General features: G+C 33.6%; 1 protein-coding gene across 2 annotated transcripts in view; it reads right to left on the bottom strand.

Annotated features, from left to right (window-relative positions):
* The window catches only part of TSPAN12 (tetraspanin 12), a 125,984-nt gene that overhangs the window by 38,312 nt on the left and 67,748 nt on the right, over positions 1-19,924 (bottom strand). For both annotated transcript variants that reach the window (XM_007504202.3, XM_001364839.4), the window contains exons 6-7: positions 15,968-16,075; positions 13,121-13,264 (exon numbers count right to left, since the gene is read on the bottom strand). In XM_007504202.3, coding sequence (XP_007504264.1) covers positions 13,121-13,264; positions 15,968-16,075 — 252 coding nt within the window. The remainder of the gene's footprint in view (positions 1-13,120; positions 13,265-15,967; positions 16,076-19,924) is intronic.

The following is a 19,924-nucleotide window of genomic DNA, read 5'->3' on the forward strand; positions in this document are numbered from 1 at the left end:
AAGACTTGATTGTCTTTCAAAGATGAATTTTAATTGCACATAAGAAGTAGTTCCATTCATCTTATTTTAAGTTTAGCTTACAGCATGGTAAATACTTTTGCTAAACGTCATACTAAACTTACTTTCACTAAAATTTTTTTCTTCCTTGTGAAAAAAGAAAAGTATAATCACTGAGTAGCACATTTTGTAACTATATTTGTTACTTGAAAAAAAAAAGATGTTTCATTTAAAAAAAGTTGCTAAACACTGTTTTGTTCTTCTGTTTTTAATCTTAAATGTTAATGATATTGGGCTTGGTTTCAAAAGGAACAACAAAACATTCCAGTTTGTTTTTTTACAAGGTTTTATTAATTTCCATTAATTTCACCAAAGTTTTTTCTAATGATTTGCCATGGAATGGCCATGACTTTCATTTGTCAAAGACTGTGAAAGTAGAATATTAAACTCTGATAGATCACATTAAGCTGGATAAATTTTAAATAAAGTCCTAGGGATGGACTTGCTGTCTATTGTCCAAAGACTAGTCTAGATGTTTGAGAGGTTCTTCACTGACAGCTGCCAAATTGTAGCAGTTCTGTCTCTATATCTCTTAAACCCATCCATCTCCTTCACTTCACTCACAGGGTTTAAGTTACTTTAGAAGTTTCTTAATTATCTGCCTCCTCTCTCCCTTCTGTAAAGCATTCTCCACTTAACTGCCAAACAATTTTCCTAAAACACAGGTTCAAACCATATCATTTCAGGCTTGTTAGGATCAAATACAAGCATTTTTAATTTTTTCATTTAAAGTCCTTCACACCCTGGCTGCAAATTGCCTTTATAGACACAAAAAGGAATAATGTGAAGGCTTTATAATCAATAAAAAAGAAGAAATTTCTTAGGTTTGAATGACAGGCCCCTGTGGCAATTGTTTGAGAGTCAAACGCCTTTTTCATGCCTCTTTACAATGTAACAGAGGTGACTGCCTCTTCTACTTAAATGTAAAGTTGGCCGAAAAGTTACTCAGTATCTAATTTTTTTTCTCATTTCTTTTTTATAGACTTAAAGTAATGCAAACTGTGTAAAGAATAGATTATAATAGAAACAATAATAGAATTTATATTAACCTATTCTAATATGAAAAAGAAATCCATCAGGAATTTTTAGTTTGAGCTGGTAATCACGAAGACCATTAGATATGAAAAATTATTTCTTGATTTAATTCTTGGACTCAATACAAGAATCTTTTCTATGAAATTCATGATGGCCTTTGTAGACTACATCTCATTATGAAGATAAATACTTAGTAATGGAACTAGTTCAATTATAAAGCTTTAGTTGGAGAATTTTTAAAGTTCTTCTATATAATGAATTAAAATTGGACTTACTCTAAACTTCATCTGCAATTCCTAATTTTATCTTTGGGGACAACAAGTAGGCAAAAAAAAATAGGGTCTATTTCATCATTTATAGGAAACAAATGGGAAAAAAGATGGTTCCTTCTATGCCCTAGTTTTATAGGCTTAACATACCAGACCCTTAATTATGCTTCATATTAGATTATTTCAAGGCTCTTCATCATGCTAGTTATCCTTTAGAAGAAATATAGACTACAAATAATAGTTCACATTTGCACAGTGTTAGAATTAATTGTGGTTGGAACTCTGAAATATATTAATTAGGTGGTTGCCAGGGGTTTTATTTCTAAATCCCAAAATGAATTACTAAAGTAAATGGAATTTATGATAGCTTATTTACAATATTTATAATAGAAGGAAGATATTAAGGAATGAGAGAGAGAAAATTCTGGCTTCTTCTTATACCAGTTAGAATTTCTAAGTCCCAGTGAGGGGAAGAGAGTCTCAAGAAGTTGGGCCTTTCCTGGAGGCTTCATGCCTCTAGAAAGGTGCGGTCACCAAGTCTGCTTTCACTCACCAACTGTGATAGTCTAAAAAGAAGTCTGGGTGTCTGTATTCCGTTCGCTTCTAGGAGTCAGTGCCCTAATGAATCTGAATGAATCTCCGAATGTCTGTCTTCCCTTCAGCTCCAAGTGACTGATCCTTTACTCCAAGCCTGGGTGACTGACTGTGTCTTCAGTCTTTTTTTTTCCCTTTAAAGACCTTTTTTTTCTTGTGTCACCTACTCTAAATTTTCATGTCTACCAATCACAGCAGATGCTTTTCTCCAGGACTGCCCATTCCTTAGTTCTCACCTTCTTTGGTTAGATTTTATCTTTTTGGGTTACTTAAATCCTCTTTTGTTAAGTTCACCTTTTGTAGTTACTTCACCTTTTGTATTTACTTAACACCTTTTTGTAGTTAGAATCTAGAAATAGATTGTAGCTTACAATTCTAGTTTCACTATAAAGGAAGAGCTAAGTATCTTCATTGTTACAATCAGGAGATAGCTAAATCCAATCTTCACAACAGAAATTTCTAATTAATAAATTTCTTTATATTAACACACTTGGATAACATATGAAGAAAATGTTATTTAAAATAGGGAAATGACTTGCCATAGGATACATAACTAGAAAATGTCAGTACAGGGCCTTAAATATATGGCTTTTGACTCCAAGAACAGTAAATATACTTATCATGAATTCACCAGGGCTAAATCAAAGTGATGTCCTATATCTTAACTATTAATTTAATCTGTATTCTGAATTTTTAAAATCTATGTAACTCCACTATGAAAAGTACATATTAAATGACATACTTTTTGATTATGTAATTAGTCATATAGCAAATTAAAGTTAATTAATCTCATCTACCTTTGCTTAAAAGCATAATAAAAACTCATATTAAATACATGTATATATCATACATGAAACAGATATACACACATGCTCATACATGTGTAGTGCTTTAACATTTGGAAAGAAGTTGGACCAGCACCCTGAGAATGAAATTACACCCCTGTAAAACAGAAGCTGTCTTTGTCTCTACAGAATCTAGCACACACGGTTCTTCATACTTGGGGAAGAGGGAGATCTGAACCAATTTTTTCATCAGTCTGGGGAATCTTTAATTTAGAAATTTCTCCACTGATGAAGGACAGCAACTTGCATTCTTAAAAAGTTAATTGGGTGTGACAGAGGCTGGCACTAAAGAAAAAGTGCCAGGCTAAAGAGTGTGTGAAATTGATCATCTTGATGGGGGAGGGGCCCCAGGAGTTTGGAATCTTGAGGAGGAGAAGACTCAGGTTGGTGGAGGAGTTAGTGGCTCTCAGTCTTGAGAAGCCGAATAGAGAGGGGGGAAAAGACTTTCTCCTGAGGGTTACCCACTTTTTCCTGCTGGTGACTGGAAATCCTTCCCCCCCAACATTTCCCAATTGAAGGGACTTTCTGAAGAGATACCTGAGCAGACTTTACTTCAGCTCCTGTTGCCCTGAGTCTGAACTGTGGCCAAGGGGCCAAACCCAGGGTGAGTCAACCTGACTTTCTCTCAGGGGGCTCAGGCTGCCATGGCCTGAGTTCCCCCCAAACTCAAGGAGGGAGGGGAAAGGGTTTAGATAGAGCTAGGGACCCCTTTTTCCCCACATTCCTTTTCCCATTCTTCTCTGCCTGTTATTCCTTTTGTGTTACCTGACTGAGTTGACATTAAAAGTTATCTGTTCCCCAAGCTGAATATGAGTGGACAGATCAAAGGGGAGACCCTTTGGTCTGAAGTAGTGGAGGGGGGACAAGATGGACAAGAGCAAATTGGGGATAGCAGCTTTAGCTAAGGAGGGAAGGCAGAAGGGGGAAAGTCTTCAAACCCCCTCTCCTCTCTCTGAGCCAACCCTAAACATCAGCTGTCTCCCCTGAACCCCACTTTGGAGAAGGGCGGTCTCCACTCTTTCCCTCTCTCAATACTGAAAGTCTTAACCCCTCGGGATACAAATTAGCCTCCCCTTTATAATACATGGGACACAGAGTTTAAGTGATTTGCCTATGATCACAAGACTTAAATTCAGGTCTCCCTAACTCCAAGGTCAATCCCACACAACTTTTTGATTTGGAGAGAGTCAGCACTAAATAAATATTTACCAGAATATGTCAATCTCAATCAGATAAAAAATATAAGTATTAGTCCAATTTACTGAAGAGGAGATAAATTTAGAGAGCTCACAAGATCTCAACATTATTAGCATAGAGATCTGAAGCTAGAAATGACCACAGAAAACTAGTCTAAGTCTTTGTTTTACTGAGAGTGATGAGGCTTAAATGGCTTACTACTCACATAATAAATAGCAGCTCTGGGATTCAAACCCTTATTCTACTATACAAGAAGTTCTTAAACTTTTTGGTTCCAGGACTTCTTTATACTCTTTAAGTCATTGAAAAGTCCAAAAACTTTTATGTTGATTATATCTATCAACATTAACAGGATTAGAAAATCAACAATAGGAGGAAAATTGCTTTGAATTTGTGGGACCCATGAAAGGGTCTCAGGGACCCCTAGATATCTCCAGACCATTCTGTGAAAACCACAATACTATAATGTTTCTTTATGGAAGCACTTTACAGAGTTCTGTGTTTTGTTAAAAATAATTAAAGTTTTATATATCTCAACTGATTATAATGTAGATTAAATGAGATATATGAAAACGTGATAGGATGGAGTTTTTTTTTATTAATGTAATTTACAATCTACTTCCTGCCCCTTCAAACCCCACCCCACTCAACCGTCATTTTTATAATTGAAAAGATTAGAATTCTGGACACCATAAAAAGATACTACCAACTTGGAAACAGTAATCATAAAAGTGCTACAAGAAAAAAATGGACCAAAACTATGATTTCATTAGTTTAACATACAAGAGATGAGCACATGTTCCTCAAGTGATCATTTTAGGCAGCTGCCTGGGGTACTGAGAACTTATATTACTTGTTCAGAGCCAGGTTGTATCAGAAGTGGAGTACTATATCTTATGTCCTCCTGAGGCTAGTTCTTTATCCCCTATTCCACTCAATAAATACTTTTAAAAATGGCAAAGGAGATAAAGAAAAAAAGTGAAACAATCTGCTAAAATAAATCTTGAGACAGCTTTAAAAACAAGAAATAGAGTTTCCAAAAGGAAACAGGAAAAGCAATTTTTATTAGAACTACTTTAAAATAAAGTGCTAACATATTTGTCCAAACTCTAAACATGATAAGGGTTTGAGTAGATCTGTTCATTTTTGCCATTTTCATAATCAGTCCTGATGGCTGCCTGTCAGATCATTCAGTATCAATGAATGAGGATGGTAGAAATGAATGGATTTCCAAGTTGTCCAGTCACTTTTCACACTGAGCTGTTATATTCAAAGAGCTAATAGGGCAAAATATTGCAGTCACAAAAAGCCTATTTATTCTCTATGTTTCAGTCAGACTTTTACTGTCTCTGAGTTTACATTACTCAGTATATGCAGTAGGTATTTAACAATGTATAGAATTTCTACAAGTTTTGTTTGACTTTTACCTGTCTTATCTTTTTCACAGTAGAAGCAAAGGCTCAACATTGTGGTAGTACTCACCCTGGACTATAAATAATAGGTTCTTATTAAAAATGCACATGTATAATCTTTAGTATGGAAAAGACTCAACTGTTGGAATATTTTAATGCTCTTCCTGGCTACAGATAATGGGCAAAAAATAGCCTTTCATCCAGAATGCAAACTCCCTAAGCTCCTAAATACCAAGGTCACAAACTTAGAAAATCTGACTGAAGAGCCCATAATGCTCTGTAAACCAAGTCAACAAACATATATTAAGAATTTACTATATGCCAGCAATGTGCTAAACATGGGTAATACCTAAAAAAAAAAAGGCAACTAAAAAGTAGTCCCTGCCCTCAAAAAGCCCACAGTTTGCAGTGGAACAATATACAATCAACTATGTACAAATAAAGTATATATAGGATAAATTAGAGATAATTTCATAAGGAAGGCCGAGGCATTAAGGGGGACTAAAAGACTATTTGCAGATGGTAGGATTTTAGTTTTATAACCCTTATGATAGATAAGGGGCAGAGAATTGGGTGGGGGGGGGGGATAACCTGAATGAGAACAAATAAGCTTTAAAGCATATTATTATAAATAATATTTCACAGTACACTCAACTCAATTTAATTTGATTCAACAAGCACTCATTAATTGCCTACTAAGGGCCAAACAGGAACAGTGCTAGGCAATGGGGATACAAAACAAAAATTCCACTAAATATAAAATCAAAGGGCAGAGCCAACATGGCAGAGAAATTATACAGACCTATATGAGCTCTATCAAATTATACTCCAAACTATGAAATAATGCCTCAAAACAAAATCTGAAGCAGCATAACCCACAAAAAGACAAGGTGAAAATTTTTTAGCCACAAACAACTTAGAAGGCTGGTACAAAAGATCTATTGCACCAGAATGGAAGTAGAGCACAAAGCAATACACCAAAGCAGGCCCTACCATGGCAACAAGCCTTGGGGGTTCCTGAATCAGCAATTCCAAGTCTTCCAGAGCTCTCAACCACAGACAATAAGGTGGAGTTGGACAACTGCTCAGAAGGAGATTACAGAGGGAACCTTCACTGGCTCTGGGTATTAGACTTTTGTTGCATTAAACATAAGTAGATTCAGATTGCGATCCTGGGTCAAGTTCTCAAGAAGAGAATTGGCATGCACCAGTGCTCTCAGCCATAGGGGAACAGAGAATACAGGTCATGGTTACAAGGAAGGAAAAAGTACTTGTGAAAAGTACTTGTGAGAGTGCATTTTGGGAGAATATTAAACATCCCTCTCCTTAAATTCCACCACCTTAGAAGAACTGTAAACTTATAGATGCCCTAGAGTTAGCTTTGAAGGCAGCTACACAAAGAACCTGAATGCTTGAACAATTATTTTGGTGACAGGAAAGACCAACACACAAACTCAGAAGATGACAACAAAGTCAATACTACTGCATCCAAAGACTCCAAGAAAATATTAATTGGTCTCAAAATCAAAAAGAATACATGGAAGAGTTCAAAACAGATTATAAAAATCATATAAGAGAGATAGAAGAAAAACTAAGAAAAGAAATGAGAGTGATAGAATAAAATCATGAAAAGAGAGTCAACAGCTTGATAAAGGAGGCACAAAAAAAGAACCAAAGAAAATAATACCTTAGAATTTAGACCAGGCCAATTGGTAAAAAATAAAATAAAATAAAATTCAATGAAAAGAAGAGCTCCTTAAAAAGCAGAATTAGTCAAATGGAAAAAGAAATACAAAAAAGTCACTGAAGAGAACTCCTTAAAGGGCATAATTGACCAAACAGAAAAGGAGGTACAAATACTCACTCAAGAAATTTATACATTAATAACTAGAACTGGGCAAGTGAAAACAAATGACTCCATAAGCCATAAAAAAGTAGAAGAAAATGTGAAATCTTATTGGAAAAACAACTAATCTGGAAAACAAATTCAGGAGCAATTATGTAATGATTACCATACTACCTGAAAGCCATTATAAAAAAATAATAAATTATAAAAAAAACCCCTCAAACATCATCTTTGAAAAAATTATCAAGAAAAATGCCCTGATGTTTGAAAGTTAGAGGATAAAATAGAAATAGAAAGATTCCACTGATCACTTCCTGAAAGGCATAACTCCTAGCATATCATAACCAAACTGTAGAACTACTTGGTCAAGGAGAAAATATTTCAAGCAGCCAAAAGGAAACAGCAAATACCATGTAGCCACAGCCAGAAGAACACAAGATTCAGCAGCTTCTACATTAAAGGGCTAGAGGGCCTGGAATATAGAGGGCAAAAGAGCTAGGACTTCAACCAAGAGTTACATACTCAGCAAAACTGAGTATAATCCTTCAGGGGAAAATGACTATTCAGTGAAATAGAGGACTTTCAAATATTCCTGATGAAAAGACCAGACCTGAACTGAAAATATGACTCTCAACACAACACTCAAGAAAAAAATAAAAAGGTAAAACATAAAGAGAAATCAAAAGACATGCAATAAGTTTAAACTGTAGGTTTACTGTAAGGTAAAACTTATATGGGAATATGATTCTTGAAATTCCTAAGAACTTTATCATTATTAGGACATTTAAAAGGATAGATAGATAGATAGATAGATAGATATGTATACGCACAAATATGTATATATATGTATTACTAAATAAGAAAAAATAATAACAAAGTTCATTTGTAAGAATAGCAAAAATATCAAGGGAAATAATGAAGGAAATGTAAAGGATGGGGGTCTAGAAGAATCAGATCTTAAACTGTACTTATAAACCAGTGGTCATCAAAATATGGTACTGGTTAAAAGACAGAAGGGAGGATCAATGGAATAGAATTAAGGTAAATGCCCTCAGAAAGATAGAATACTACAAACCTAAAGATCACAGCTTTTGGGACAAGAACCCATTGTTTGACAAAAACTGCTGGGCAAATTGGAAAACAGTATGGGAGAGATTAGGTCTAGATCAACATCACACACCCTATACCAAGATAAATTAAGAATGGGTAAATGTCCTAAATATAAAGAAGGAAACTTAAGTAAAGTAGGTGAACATAGAATAGTATACCTGTCAGACCTATGGGAAAGAAAAGAATTTAAGACAAAGCAAGAAATAGAGAATATCACAAAATGTAAAATGAATAATTTTGATTACATTAAATTTAAAAAGGTTTTGTACAAACAAAATCAATGCAATAAAAATTAAAAGGGAAACAACAAATTGGGGGAAAAATCTTTATAACAAAAATCTCTGACAAAGGTCTAATTTCTCAAACATATAAGGAACTAAATTAATTGTACAAAAAATCAAGCCATTCCCCAATTCATAAATGAGCAAGGGACATGAATAGGCAATTTTCAGATAAGGAAATAAAAACTATCAATAAGCACATGAAAAAGTGTTCTAAATCTCTTATAATTAGAGAAATGCAAATCAAAACAACTCTGAGATTCCACCTCACACCTAGCAGATTGGTTAATATGAAGGCAAAGGAAAGTAATAAATGTTAGAGAGGATGTGGCAAAATTGGGACACAAATGCATTGCTGGCGGAGTTATGAATTGATCTAACCATTCTGGAAGGCAACTTGGAATTATGCCCAAAGGGCTTTAAATGGCTGCCTGCCCTTTGATCTAGGCATCCCACTGCTGTATTTGTACCTCCAAAGAGATAAGAAGAAAAAAAAAACTTGTACAAAAATATTTATAGCCATGCTCTTTGTAGTGTCAACAAATTGGAAAATGGGGGGGGGAGGTGTCCATCAATTGAGAAATGCCTGAACAAATTGTGGTTTCTATTGGTGATGGAATACTATTGTGTTGGAAGCAATAATAAACTGGAGGAATTTCATGTGAAATGGAATGTCCTCTAGGAGTTAATGCAGAGTGAGAGGAGCAGAACCAGGAGACCCTTATACATAGAGATGGATACACTATAGCACAATCAAATGTAATGGACTTCTCTACTGGCAGCAATGCAATGATACAGGAGAATTCTGAGGGATTTATGAGAAAGAATGCTATCCACATCCAGAGAAAGAACTGTGGGAGTAGAAACACAAAATAAAAACATTTCCTTAATCACATGATTCGATGGGGATTTAATTGAGGATGTAGGCTCTAAATGATCACTCTACTGCAAATATTAATAATATGGAAATAGGTCTTGATCAATGATGAATGTGAAACCCAGTTGAATTGCTCAGTTGGCTACAGGATGGGGGATAGATGAGGGGGGTGTAAGGAGTATGAATCATGTAACCATGGAAAAATATTCTAAATTAAATAAATTTTAAAAGGAAAGAAAAAAAGCAGGGCAGAGGAGATTAATAGAGCAAATCAGAAGATGTGATAGTCAGAAGCTAAACACTTGTGAAGATGAGGATGGACAGAATTAAAAAATAGAAAAAAGATAAATGGAGGTGGGAAAAAACAGGATGGAGTATAATGCACAGTTGTCAAAATGGCAAAAAGTATTTTTATACTAATTCTCTTTAATAAAGGCCTCATTTTTTACATAAATAGAAAAATGACTTTAATATATAAGAATACAAGACATTCCCCAATTGATAAATGATCAAAGGATATAAGCAGACTATTATAAAAGTAATTAAAGCTCTCTAAAGTCATGTAAAAATGCTTTAAAGCATTATTAATCAGAGAAATGTAAATTAAAAGAACTCTTAAATGCCATTTCACACCTATTTTGAAAGGAAAAGAAAATGACAAGACTTGGAGAGAATGTGGGAAAATTGTTGTGAGTTGTGAACAGATTCAAACATTCTGCAGAACATTTTGGACCTTTGCCCAAAGGGCTATAAAAGAGAGTACATACCCTTTACCCTAGCAATATTATGAATAGGTTTATATGCCCAAGAAATAAAAACAAAAAGAGGAAGGACCTATATGTAGAAAAATATTTAAAGCAATTCTTTTTGAGGAGGCAAAGAATTAGAAAGTGAGGGAATACCCATCAACTGGGGAATGGCTCAATAAATTATAATCTATGATTGTAATGGAATACTATTATGTTGTAAGAAATGATGAGCAGGAGGAACTCAGAAAAACCTGGAAAGACTTAAATGAACTGAAGCAGAGAAGAAGCAGAGCCAAAAGAACATTGTACACAGTAACAGTAATGAACAACTGTGAATAACTTAGCTATTCTCAGCAAAACAATGATGCAAAACAACCCTAAAGGACTTGTGATTTTTAAAAATGCTGTCTGCTTTCAGAGAAAGAACCAGTGAAGTCTGAATCCAGATTGAAGCAAAACTTCTTTTTCACTTTATTTTTTTTATTGTTTCCTTCCACCAAAGGATTAATATGGAAAATATTTTATATGATTGCACATGTAAAACATATATCAGATTAATTACCATCTTAGCTGAGGTTAGGAGAGGGAGGAAGAAAATTTGAGAATCAAAATTGTTTTTAAAAAATTGGAGACTGTTTTTACATGTAATTGAGGGAAAATAAGTTAAAATTTAAAAATAAATATAAATTCAAGATCAACAAAGAATAAAGAATATTTCAATAAAACTCTGAAAAATCAGGAAGTAAACACTTTTCATCAAGTCTCTTCATTTTATAAATGAGGAAAATGAAGCTCAAAGAGGACCAATGGCATACTCCAGGATCAAACAGGAAGTTAGAAGACAATTAAGACTAAAAGCCACATGTGAAGACTTTATAAATTGTTCGTTTCTAGCATTATTGTGAATAACAGTGACTATAAATTAATAGCCTTCATTTTCGGGTGACTATATAACATAATATATAATTCAAATGAACATTACCCTATAATATTGAGAGACTAAAGAATCAGCTATCCATCAAAACTGACTATATACTTCCAGGGGAAAGTATGGGCATTCAACAAAATAGAAGATTTCCAAGTTTTTGTAAAGAAAAGAACAGAGCTCTGTGGAAAGTTCGAGATCCAAACACAAAGAGCAAGGAAAACTTGAAAAGGTAAATATGAAGGAAAGGGAAAAGGAGAAAAATGTTATCTTTTTCTTTAATTCAAACTCTCTTCTATAAGGACTACATTTATATCACATTATATATATTAATATGTGAGGAAAATGTAATGAGAGACTATACACTTATTCTGATGACTCTACCATTGCTTAAAGTATTTAGGAATGCATGTTTTTGAAAAATAGCTTTCAGAGTCTATGGAATATTCTTTTCAATGGTGGAACATTTTTATCCTTCGAGGGTATATTTGATTTCTGAAGACAGTTAAAAATCATTCAGAGGCAAGTCTGAATAAGGTGAATAATGAAACCAGGCAATACAGCTGTTGTTTAAAAATGTGGTATGGCTATATAGTAATGACATGGAATTTCCTCTGTGTCTGGTAAACTGTCTCTGAAGACAATTCCAAAACATCATGAGTAATGGTAGTATTACTGGCATAATGCATATCTTGCTAATGTGACTACATTACCGGATAGCACTTATTCTGAGGCATAAGTTCTAAAATGCATTTTAAAAATTATTCTTAACATTCATGTCTTAGCATTCTTGTATGAAAACTTCTATTCTTTAAATGAAAGGTTGGGACACTTCTGCTTATAAAAAACTGGAAGAGTAAAAATAACTGCATCTGAAAAATATTAAGAAACTGGAGATTAAATTAAAAATAATTTTTATTAATTTTAAAGTAAATTAAATCCTACAGCATAGAGGTATGGATTTAGAACTGGAAGGAAACTTCAAGGGCTTCTACTCCAATGCCTTCATTTTATGGATAAGGAAGCTGATGGCCTTTATCTTTAAAGGTTTCCTGTAAATATAGATTCTGTCTGATAATTCAAAAGAGTCCCAATTTCTGGAGTTTGAATATTTCTTCTTTTATTGAGGACTTTCTCCTTGAGATAATAGACTCTTGTGTTTGAGTATAAGGATCTCTCTTGCTTAACTTTGTATCCTACTATTGACATCTAGCACTGTCTCTTCCATAAGATGCCCCTCTCAATATTTGTTAACAATGAATAACTACATGAAATTAATAGCTTTCATCATTAGCCAGCAGGGGGAACTGGAGAATGACTAAAAACTTTTTTTAATTTAAAAGGATCAATGGTTTCTAAACTTTTTGTGCCTCTGTACAACTTCTTTGGTATATGTTATTCTCAAATAATCCAACCCTAAGTACGATATTAATAGAGGCCAAATACAAATACATTGTTTATATATTTGTATGGAAACTTTTTAAAACATCATAAACACTCTGTGATTCCAGAGAACAAATTCTGAAATCCATTTTATATAAAATCAACTTCTAGACATGATCAGCATTTTCTGTTGATGTGTTTTAAACCTAATCACAAGTTGTTTATATGTTTACATCTTAATGTTTAGAAATATTTATTCTTCTTTGACTGATGTTCTCCTCACCTCACCAACAAAAAACTTGGCAGGCGAGGGAGGGTGTTTAGGGGAGGATAAAGCATTTCTACAGTACCTACTACGTGCCAAGCACTTTTACAATTGTTATCTCATCCAATTTTTGGTAACTTAATTTTTTTAAAGCTGTATCTTTAATTCAGTAGGAAAATGTCTAAATTCAAATATTGACTTTCAAATACTCTTTTCATTTTTTAAAAGTAAAATCATAGAAGAGTTGCACTTGAAATATTATTTTTTCCCCATACCTCTTGAAAAAGGTCACTGAGGTCTTCACGATTTGCCTGCTTCGAACATCCTGGAAACTCCTTAACACAGCAGGAATCTGGAGGCCAGTCCATCTCTGTCATTTCTAACCAATCTGTGAAATACACCACTCCACAGCACTTAAACTGAAAAAAGAAGACTAGCATGATCAGAGACAAAAGAACATTCTCTTTGCTCAAAGGAGAGAAGACAGTCACACTTCTTAAATGTCCATATCAAGGTCCTATTTCTGCTATGCATAATTTGTTATATATATTCTGTATCAATAATGTCAGTGTGGTAAATTACAGAACCAGCAGAGTTCTAAAAAATAATGTGCAAAATATACAAAAAGTGACCAAATTTTCCATTTTAATCCCTGAGCTCTAAGATATTTTTACCAAAATCTTACAATGTCATATTAGGCAAAAAGAAGAGAAACAAGAATGGAATTTGATCACCATAATAAAATCTCTTACCACTGAAGAGCAGATGATCAAGGATATATATACTTTCAAGTTACTTATTTAATTTCTGACTAAATCTAAAAGTTTCTTGTGTCTGTATTTTGTGAATTGAGTGAAAAGACCCAAATCCACTTACATATGTTTCTAAATCCTTTGAAATTTGGATGTCTTCTCTACCATCATTACATATGTTTTTAACAATATCCTTTAGCCTTCCTTTGAATTTGCTATTTCTAATATGTGTTGGGAAAAAAATAAGATAAGCAAGTTGTTGTTTTTAATAGATCTTATGTTAAATAAAATCAAGAAAGTTCTGAGTAAAGACCTACAGAGAAAAGAAGAATAAGTGGAATGAGGGATCTTGAGTCACAGGAGCCTACTGTGTGAAACAGGGAAAGTTACCAGCTATTGCCAATAAATGAAAAGGGTTGAAGAAAATTATTTTTAAGGTCCCTTTTGATTCGATTCTGTGATTTTTGTGAATGAATTTTGCAATGCTTAATTTGGACTATTTTAGGCTACTATTTTTTTTTTTGCTTTCTATATCATAGTTTGGGGATGATAATGAAAGACCCAAAAGAATGATCTCTGGAGAAGTAGGGTAAGCATTTTTAACTTCATGTGTCTAGGCAATTTGAATGAATTAATGGTAAAATAAGTCACATCATTTATAATGCTGGATGTTACCACGCTGTATCTGGGGAAGCTTCATTTTTGTCAAAATGTGGTTTCTTTGGCCGTTTGAGGGTTTGGACTTTTGATTTCATAATATCACAAGACTGTAGAGTTTCAGGAGATAGTCTTCTTCACAATTTCTAATGCTTTCATTATTTTTCTTTGTGTTCTTTCTAATCCAAATACAAACTAAACAATAAAATTAAGAAGTGTTTAAATAAATAGGAAATCTATGCTGAAGTAAATCTGAGCACAATGAACCAGATTTAATCCTAGGAATAAAGATTTCCTACTTACAAAAAAAAGCAGCTGAGTGTCTTTTGATCCTCATCTTAGAATCAAAAGCCCAAGGTTCAAGACCAAATCTAACATGCAATCACTATGGGAATATGGAAAATTCACTTCAATTCACAATTTCAATTTCCCAATATGTAGAATGAGATAATATTTGTAGTAAATACATCACAGGGTTGCTAAGACAAAGATACCCCCATATATGTTTGAGTGCTTTATAAATATAAATTGTTATCTGCTGTAATCACCTCTCAGATTCTGTCCTATACCTGAGCCATTGCTTCTATAAAGGAAAGAATTGCAAACTAAAAATGCTATTACAAAGAGAAGAGTTATAACTAGAGTGGGGCAACTGGAGTTTTATTCTATAATCTAGAGAAGACTGACTGCAATTACACTCCTTCAACAACATAGAAAAAAAAACTGAACTTCGCACTTAGCAAGAATAATTAACTAATATATGATGCTACCATATGGTGACTTTTCTCCTTGGTCTAAGGCCTGCTTTGCTCCCGTTGCCTTCAACTTATCTGGTTTTAAAAAAGAACATATCCATGCCATTTCCCCCAGATGCAAAAATTGCTAGTTATGGTCCTGGGAGTGGGGAAACAAAGTGAAGTAATGTGTCATGTCATGGGATTTAGAGCAAAAAGGGACCTCCTTTAATCTAATACAATTTCATTTTATAAATGAGAAAATAGCTCAAAGCCAAACTATGAAGTTAGAATTTGTACCTATGTTCCCTGATTCCAAATCCAGAGCTTTTTCCAGTATAGTATGATAGTCATTAAAGAGAATACCTACAGTCTGGTTTGAAAGTTCAAGTTTTAAACTCAGGAGTTAAAATATCTAACTAGTGAAGATGTTTATGTCCCTAGGTGAAAAAGGGAATGTGGTAAGAATTATTAAATATAAGCATGAACTTTATGTTCCTGTTTTGTCAGATAAAAATGATCTAAATATTCTTAAGGGACTAAGTCAATTATTAAAGAAAAATTAAAACTTGTTATTGCTAATGGCATTAAATGCTTTTAAATAACTTGCTTGAACAGAACTTGAATGTTTTTTAAGTATGCCCTTTGCTCTCACCCCTAAGAAGAATTCTGGCTGCAGTTCAGTAAGAGAGTCTTGAGAAATTCTGAAAATACTAAAAATAAATCATATGCAAGAAGAAAAGTGGGAATGAGAAGAAGAAAAGTAGTTAGTACTTCAGGAATTTGAGATATTTCTGAGTGAAATAAAAACTCTCCTGACAATGACTTCAGCTACAATTGAACCACAGGTTTAACTTTTTATCACAAATACATACAGCAAAAGTTTCATTTCTACCTTAAATACAACTACATACATAAATGGAAAAGATGAATGATGCGTCATTTAATTCACATTCACTTATTTCAATGGGGTTCTTACCTCTCTCTGAAAAAAGTTCCAAGCATGAGTCAGCCATCGGTATCTAGGTAAGCCATAGTTTGTCATTCTTGCTTTCAAAGTGACCATATCTGACCACTGCACTGGGACCTACAGGGCAAAAACAAAATAATGAAAACAAATAATGTTCTGCTCTAAGCACTCCATTCAAAATATGTATTTATTAGAAAAAGGTGAGCCATAGTTCATATTTATTTAAGGATTGAATTAGACACAAATTCAATGAGTGTCTACCACTTGTTAAACAGGGTTCAGCACTGAGTGCAAAAACATTAGCTGAAGAAGGTAAAAAACATGAGAAATAGTTCCACTTGCATGTCTAACTATAATCACAGTGGATAAAAGTAGGAGGATTTCACTTAACAAGCTATATCCATATGTAGAAAAGGACACAGGGGTATTAGCCAATCTTGGGATGGTTACTGAAGTTTTTTTTCAAGTGATGGAAGTTAGGTGAATCTAGACCAAAAAAAAAAAAAAGAAACTGAGAAGAAACTTTTGCTGAATTTAGAAGAAAGAAATACTATAAACCATGGAGGAGAGTACTGTACAAGTCACCTATTTCAATGACTCAAAGACAACGGACAAGTGTTAGCAAACTATAGGACAGAATTTATTAGTCTACTTATCACATCATATTTATTGTCATAGCCCTGTTACAAAAAATAAACCTGATTTCAATTGTCCCCTAGTTACCTACAAGAAAAAAATCAAATTCTTTAGTCTACCAAGAAGTGCATTCCATGTCTTTCTAAGTTTGTTTTCAGCTGTTTCTTCGCAGACAAGTTCCAGGTAAACTAGTCTAGTCACTGTTGAGCTTTTACTAATTCCATTTTTTTGCCTGAATTTTAAAATGTTCTACTCATGCTCTTTTTTTTTGGGGGGGGGGGTTCTAGCAAAATTCACAAATTACTGGCACCACTATCTTTTCCTGAGGAAAAGTTCTCTCTTACAGCAAATATGCAGAGACCAACAAAATAAATCAATACATTAGTCAACTCTGATTATAAAATGTACTTCCTCAACTACATTTCACTTCTTATTCTAATTATTCTCCTAAATATACTCTTTGTTCTAATCAAAATGGTCTCAATATTTGTTAAACACATTATGCTGATTCCCAATTTTAAAGGCATTATAACTATAACTAAAGATAAAACTTTGGCTAATATGCCCCAAAATGATAAGCACCTCAAACCACAGTTTCAGAGAAGGAAGGGAACTTGGAAATCATCTAATATAACTCTGATTTCACAAGTTTAGCAATTGATACCTAGCAAAGGTTAAGTGACTTGCCCAAACTCATACTGTTAATTAAGGGGGCAATGCTGTGAAGAGACATCAAGCCTCCTGACTTCAAGTAAGTCCTATGCTCTTACCATTGTCATATAAACTTACAACTTTTAAATTGTTCTTTTAATTATAATTTTACTCTCAAGATTATTTTAATTATTTAAAGAAGTTATTTAGTTAGCAAAAGAGAGAATGTATATAAAGGGCTTTGCAAACCTTATAATAATGTTATACAAGTTATTGTTGTTGCTATTAGTACTAGAGGAATGTAGCTCTACTTGATACTGAGGAAGTAGGGAAACAAATATTCCAGGGAATATTAGGTATTTGCCATGCTTTTCTTTGTTAAAGGCCCTAATCAATTATGTATGTATAAAATACAAGCTTCTTTCGAACAGCTAGAAAGGAAGGTAAAAAGGTCTTAAAAACATCACTATCTTTTGGTCTCTCTTCTGGCCAATGAGAGAGTCCTAGCTAGGATAAGGAAAACAACCCGAACAATCTAAGGAAGTCAGGAAGAAAACTGAAACTAAAATTAAGATGCTGATGAGCAGAACAGCAGAACACAGAATAGAAAAAGGAGAAGAAAATCCAAAATGAAATTAAATAAAAGACATGAGGAAAAATGGAATTTATATCAAAGGAGATTCTATTTCACAGTCTCTTATTGACACCAGAACAAAATGTTAAGGCTACTGATTCTAGTTGAGGAGTATGGAGACAAGACCATGAATTAAGTAATATGACACAGTAACTGTTTTCAGCATAACTGCTCAACCCAACCCAACACTCCCCTCGCCAAAAAAAGGAAATTACCTGCCAAATTTCTAGTAATTAAGGCTGAATCAACAAGATAAGAAGGCAGAAACAACACTCAAGATAAAAGTTTTATGGAATAAGATCAGAGTTAAAATATTTATAAGCACCCACTCATTTTACACATCTGAAGCATACCTGTCAGGTTCAATAGATGTATGAAACCTCACAGGTTTTTATTTTGGGGTCTGGCTATGGTGGCTATCCTGACCAGTCATAGGAAGGAAAGGGAATACAATTGTTTGAGTCTGTGTTTCAGGTGGGGGGGGGGGGGCCCGCTAGTGACTGAACAATACAATAGTATAGAGAGCTAGAGGTAAAAGTAATTCTATGAGTGAGGGAAGGAGAAATAGCATTCTATCTATGATTAGTTCTCTTTCATGGAGTTTACTCTAGCCATGGAAGAACCCAGAACCCAGATATCCAGTCTTGGATGGAGGGAGTCTGTGCAAGGGAAAAGGTGCGTGCTAGAAGAGTGGAAAAAGAAGAACTTGAAAAATGAAGAAGGAAGTCAAGATAAACTATTGGGAGTACTTTTTAAATAGCTAAAACATAACATTAAAGAGAAAATCTGAGCACAAGCTGAGTTAATCAGATAAACCAACAATAAAATGAAACTCATCAAAATAGAAGGGAAAATGGGTAAGAATCTCCTCAACAAGGATATGATCATAAATTATTATGATGTTTTGAAGGAAAATAAACAAAAAAGAGAACTGTACAAATTCCCCAAAGAAAGTTAAAATGATTCAAAAGATATCTAAAACTTTTAAAAGACATAAAGGTCAGAAATCAAGACTCTCATATAAGGAATAAATAAGACAAAAATAAAAATTTTTTAAAGAGTTACAATACATAAATGGAGACTCCAAAACAATAGCACTTTAAAGGCAATGAAGGTTTGAAACTCAAAAATACAAAAATATACAGAAAAATGGCAAAAGAGAAGCAAAAGACAACACTGGCATTAATTCTGTTATACACATCATAGTAAATGGCATTAAAATGGAATTTGCAGAGTTAATTTAAAGATCATATGCCTCTCAGGAAAAGATGACTTTAAAATGAACCTTAAGTATCAAATACTACAGGAAAAAATATGAGAAAATTACCCAGAAGTTATGGATATAAATAATGTCAGGATTGATTGAATCCAAGACTGCTATCAGAGGAAATACCTCACTTCTGAAACACCATTGAAGATAGCTGATAACTTTCAGAATTTCAATGCCAAGCAGAGAATTTTAAAAACTGTCAGAAGAAATGCCTCCATTTATAATGAAATACCAATTCAAATATCCCAAGATTATTTTAGTTCCACTTTCTGTAAAAAGGGTGTTATGAGAAAATAATACTTAAGCTGAAATATTGGTTTTAGGAAAGGGGGCGGAAGAGGATTTTGAAGTAAATGCCTATCTAGTTTCAAAAGAAGAGAATGTAAGAGACAACTAATAAAAAGAAAGAAATGTTAGCCCTTTCAGTAAATTCATGAAACTTAAGGGAGGACAATTGGACAGGAGTTGGTAGGGAGGAATAACCTCAGCTATAATCACAGTGCCGGTCTCTACTTATAGTAGAAGCTGGCTACAAATTTGATCTGGTTGCTTGTATGTCATTAATATGGTTTTGACAATCTTAGATCATGAATACTGGAATTATCATTGATATTAAGATAACTTTTGTGAAGTGTTATGTGGACAGACTACATTCAGTATGATTCAGTGCAGGAAAATAGACTAGATATAATGAAATAGTTATGCAAGACAATTAGGTAGAAATAGTATGATACACTGGATGAAATTAATAATTAGATTTTAGAAAGATATTTGA

Source organism: Monodelphis domestica, chromosome 5, assembly GCF_027887165.1.
Source record: "Monodelphis domestica isolate mMonDom1 chromosome 5, mMonDom1.pri, whole genome shotgun sequence".
Lineage (NCBI taxonomy): Eukaryota > Metazoa > Chordata > Mammalia > Didelphimorphia > Didelphidae > Monodelphis > Monodelphis domestica.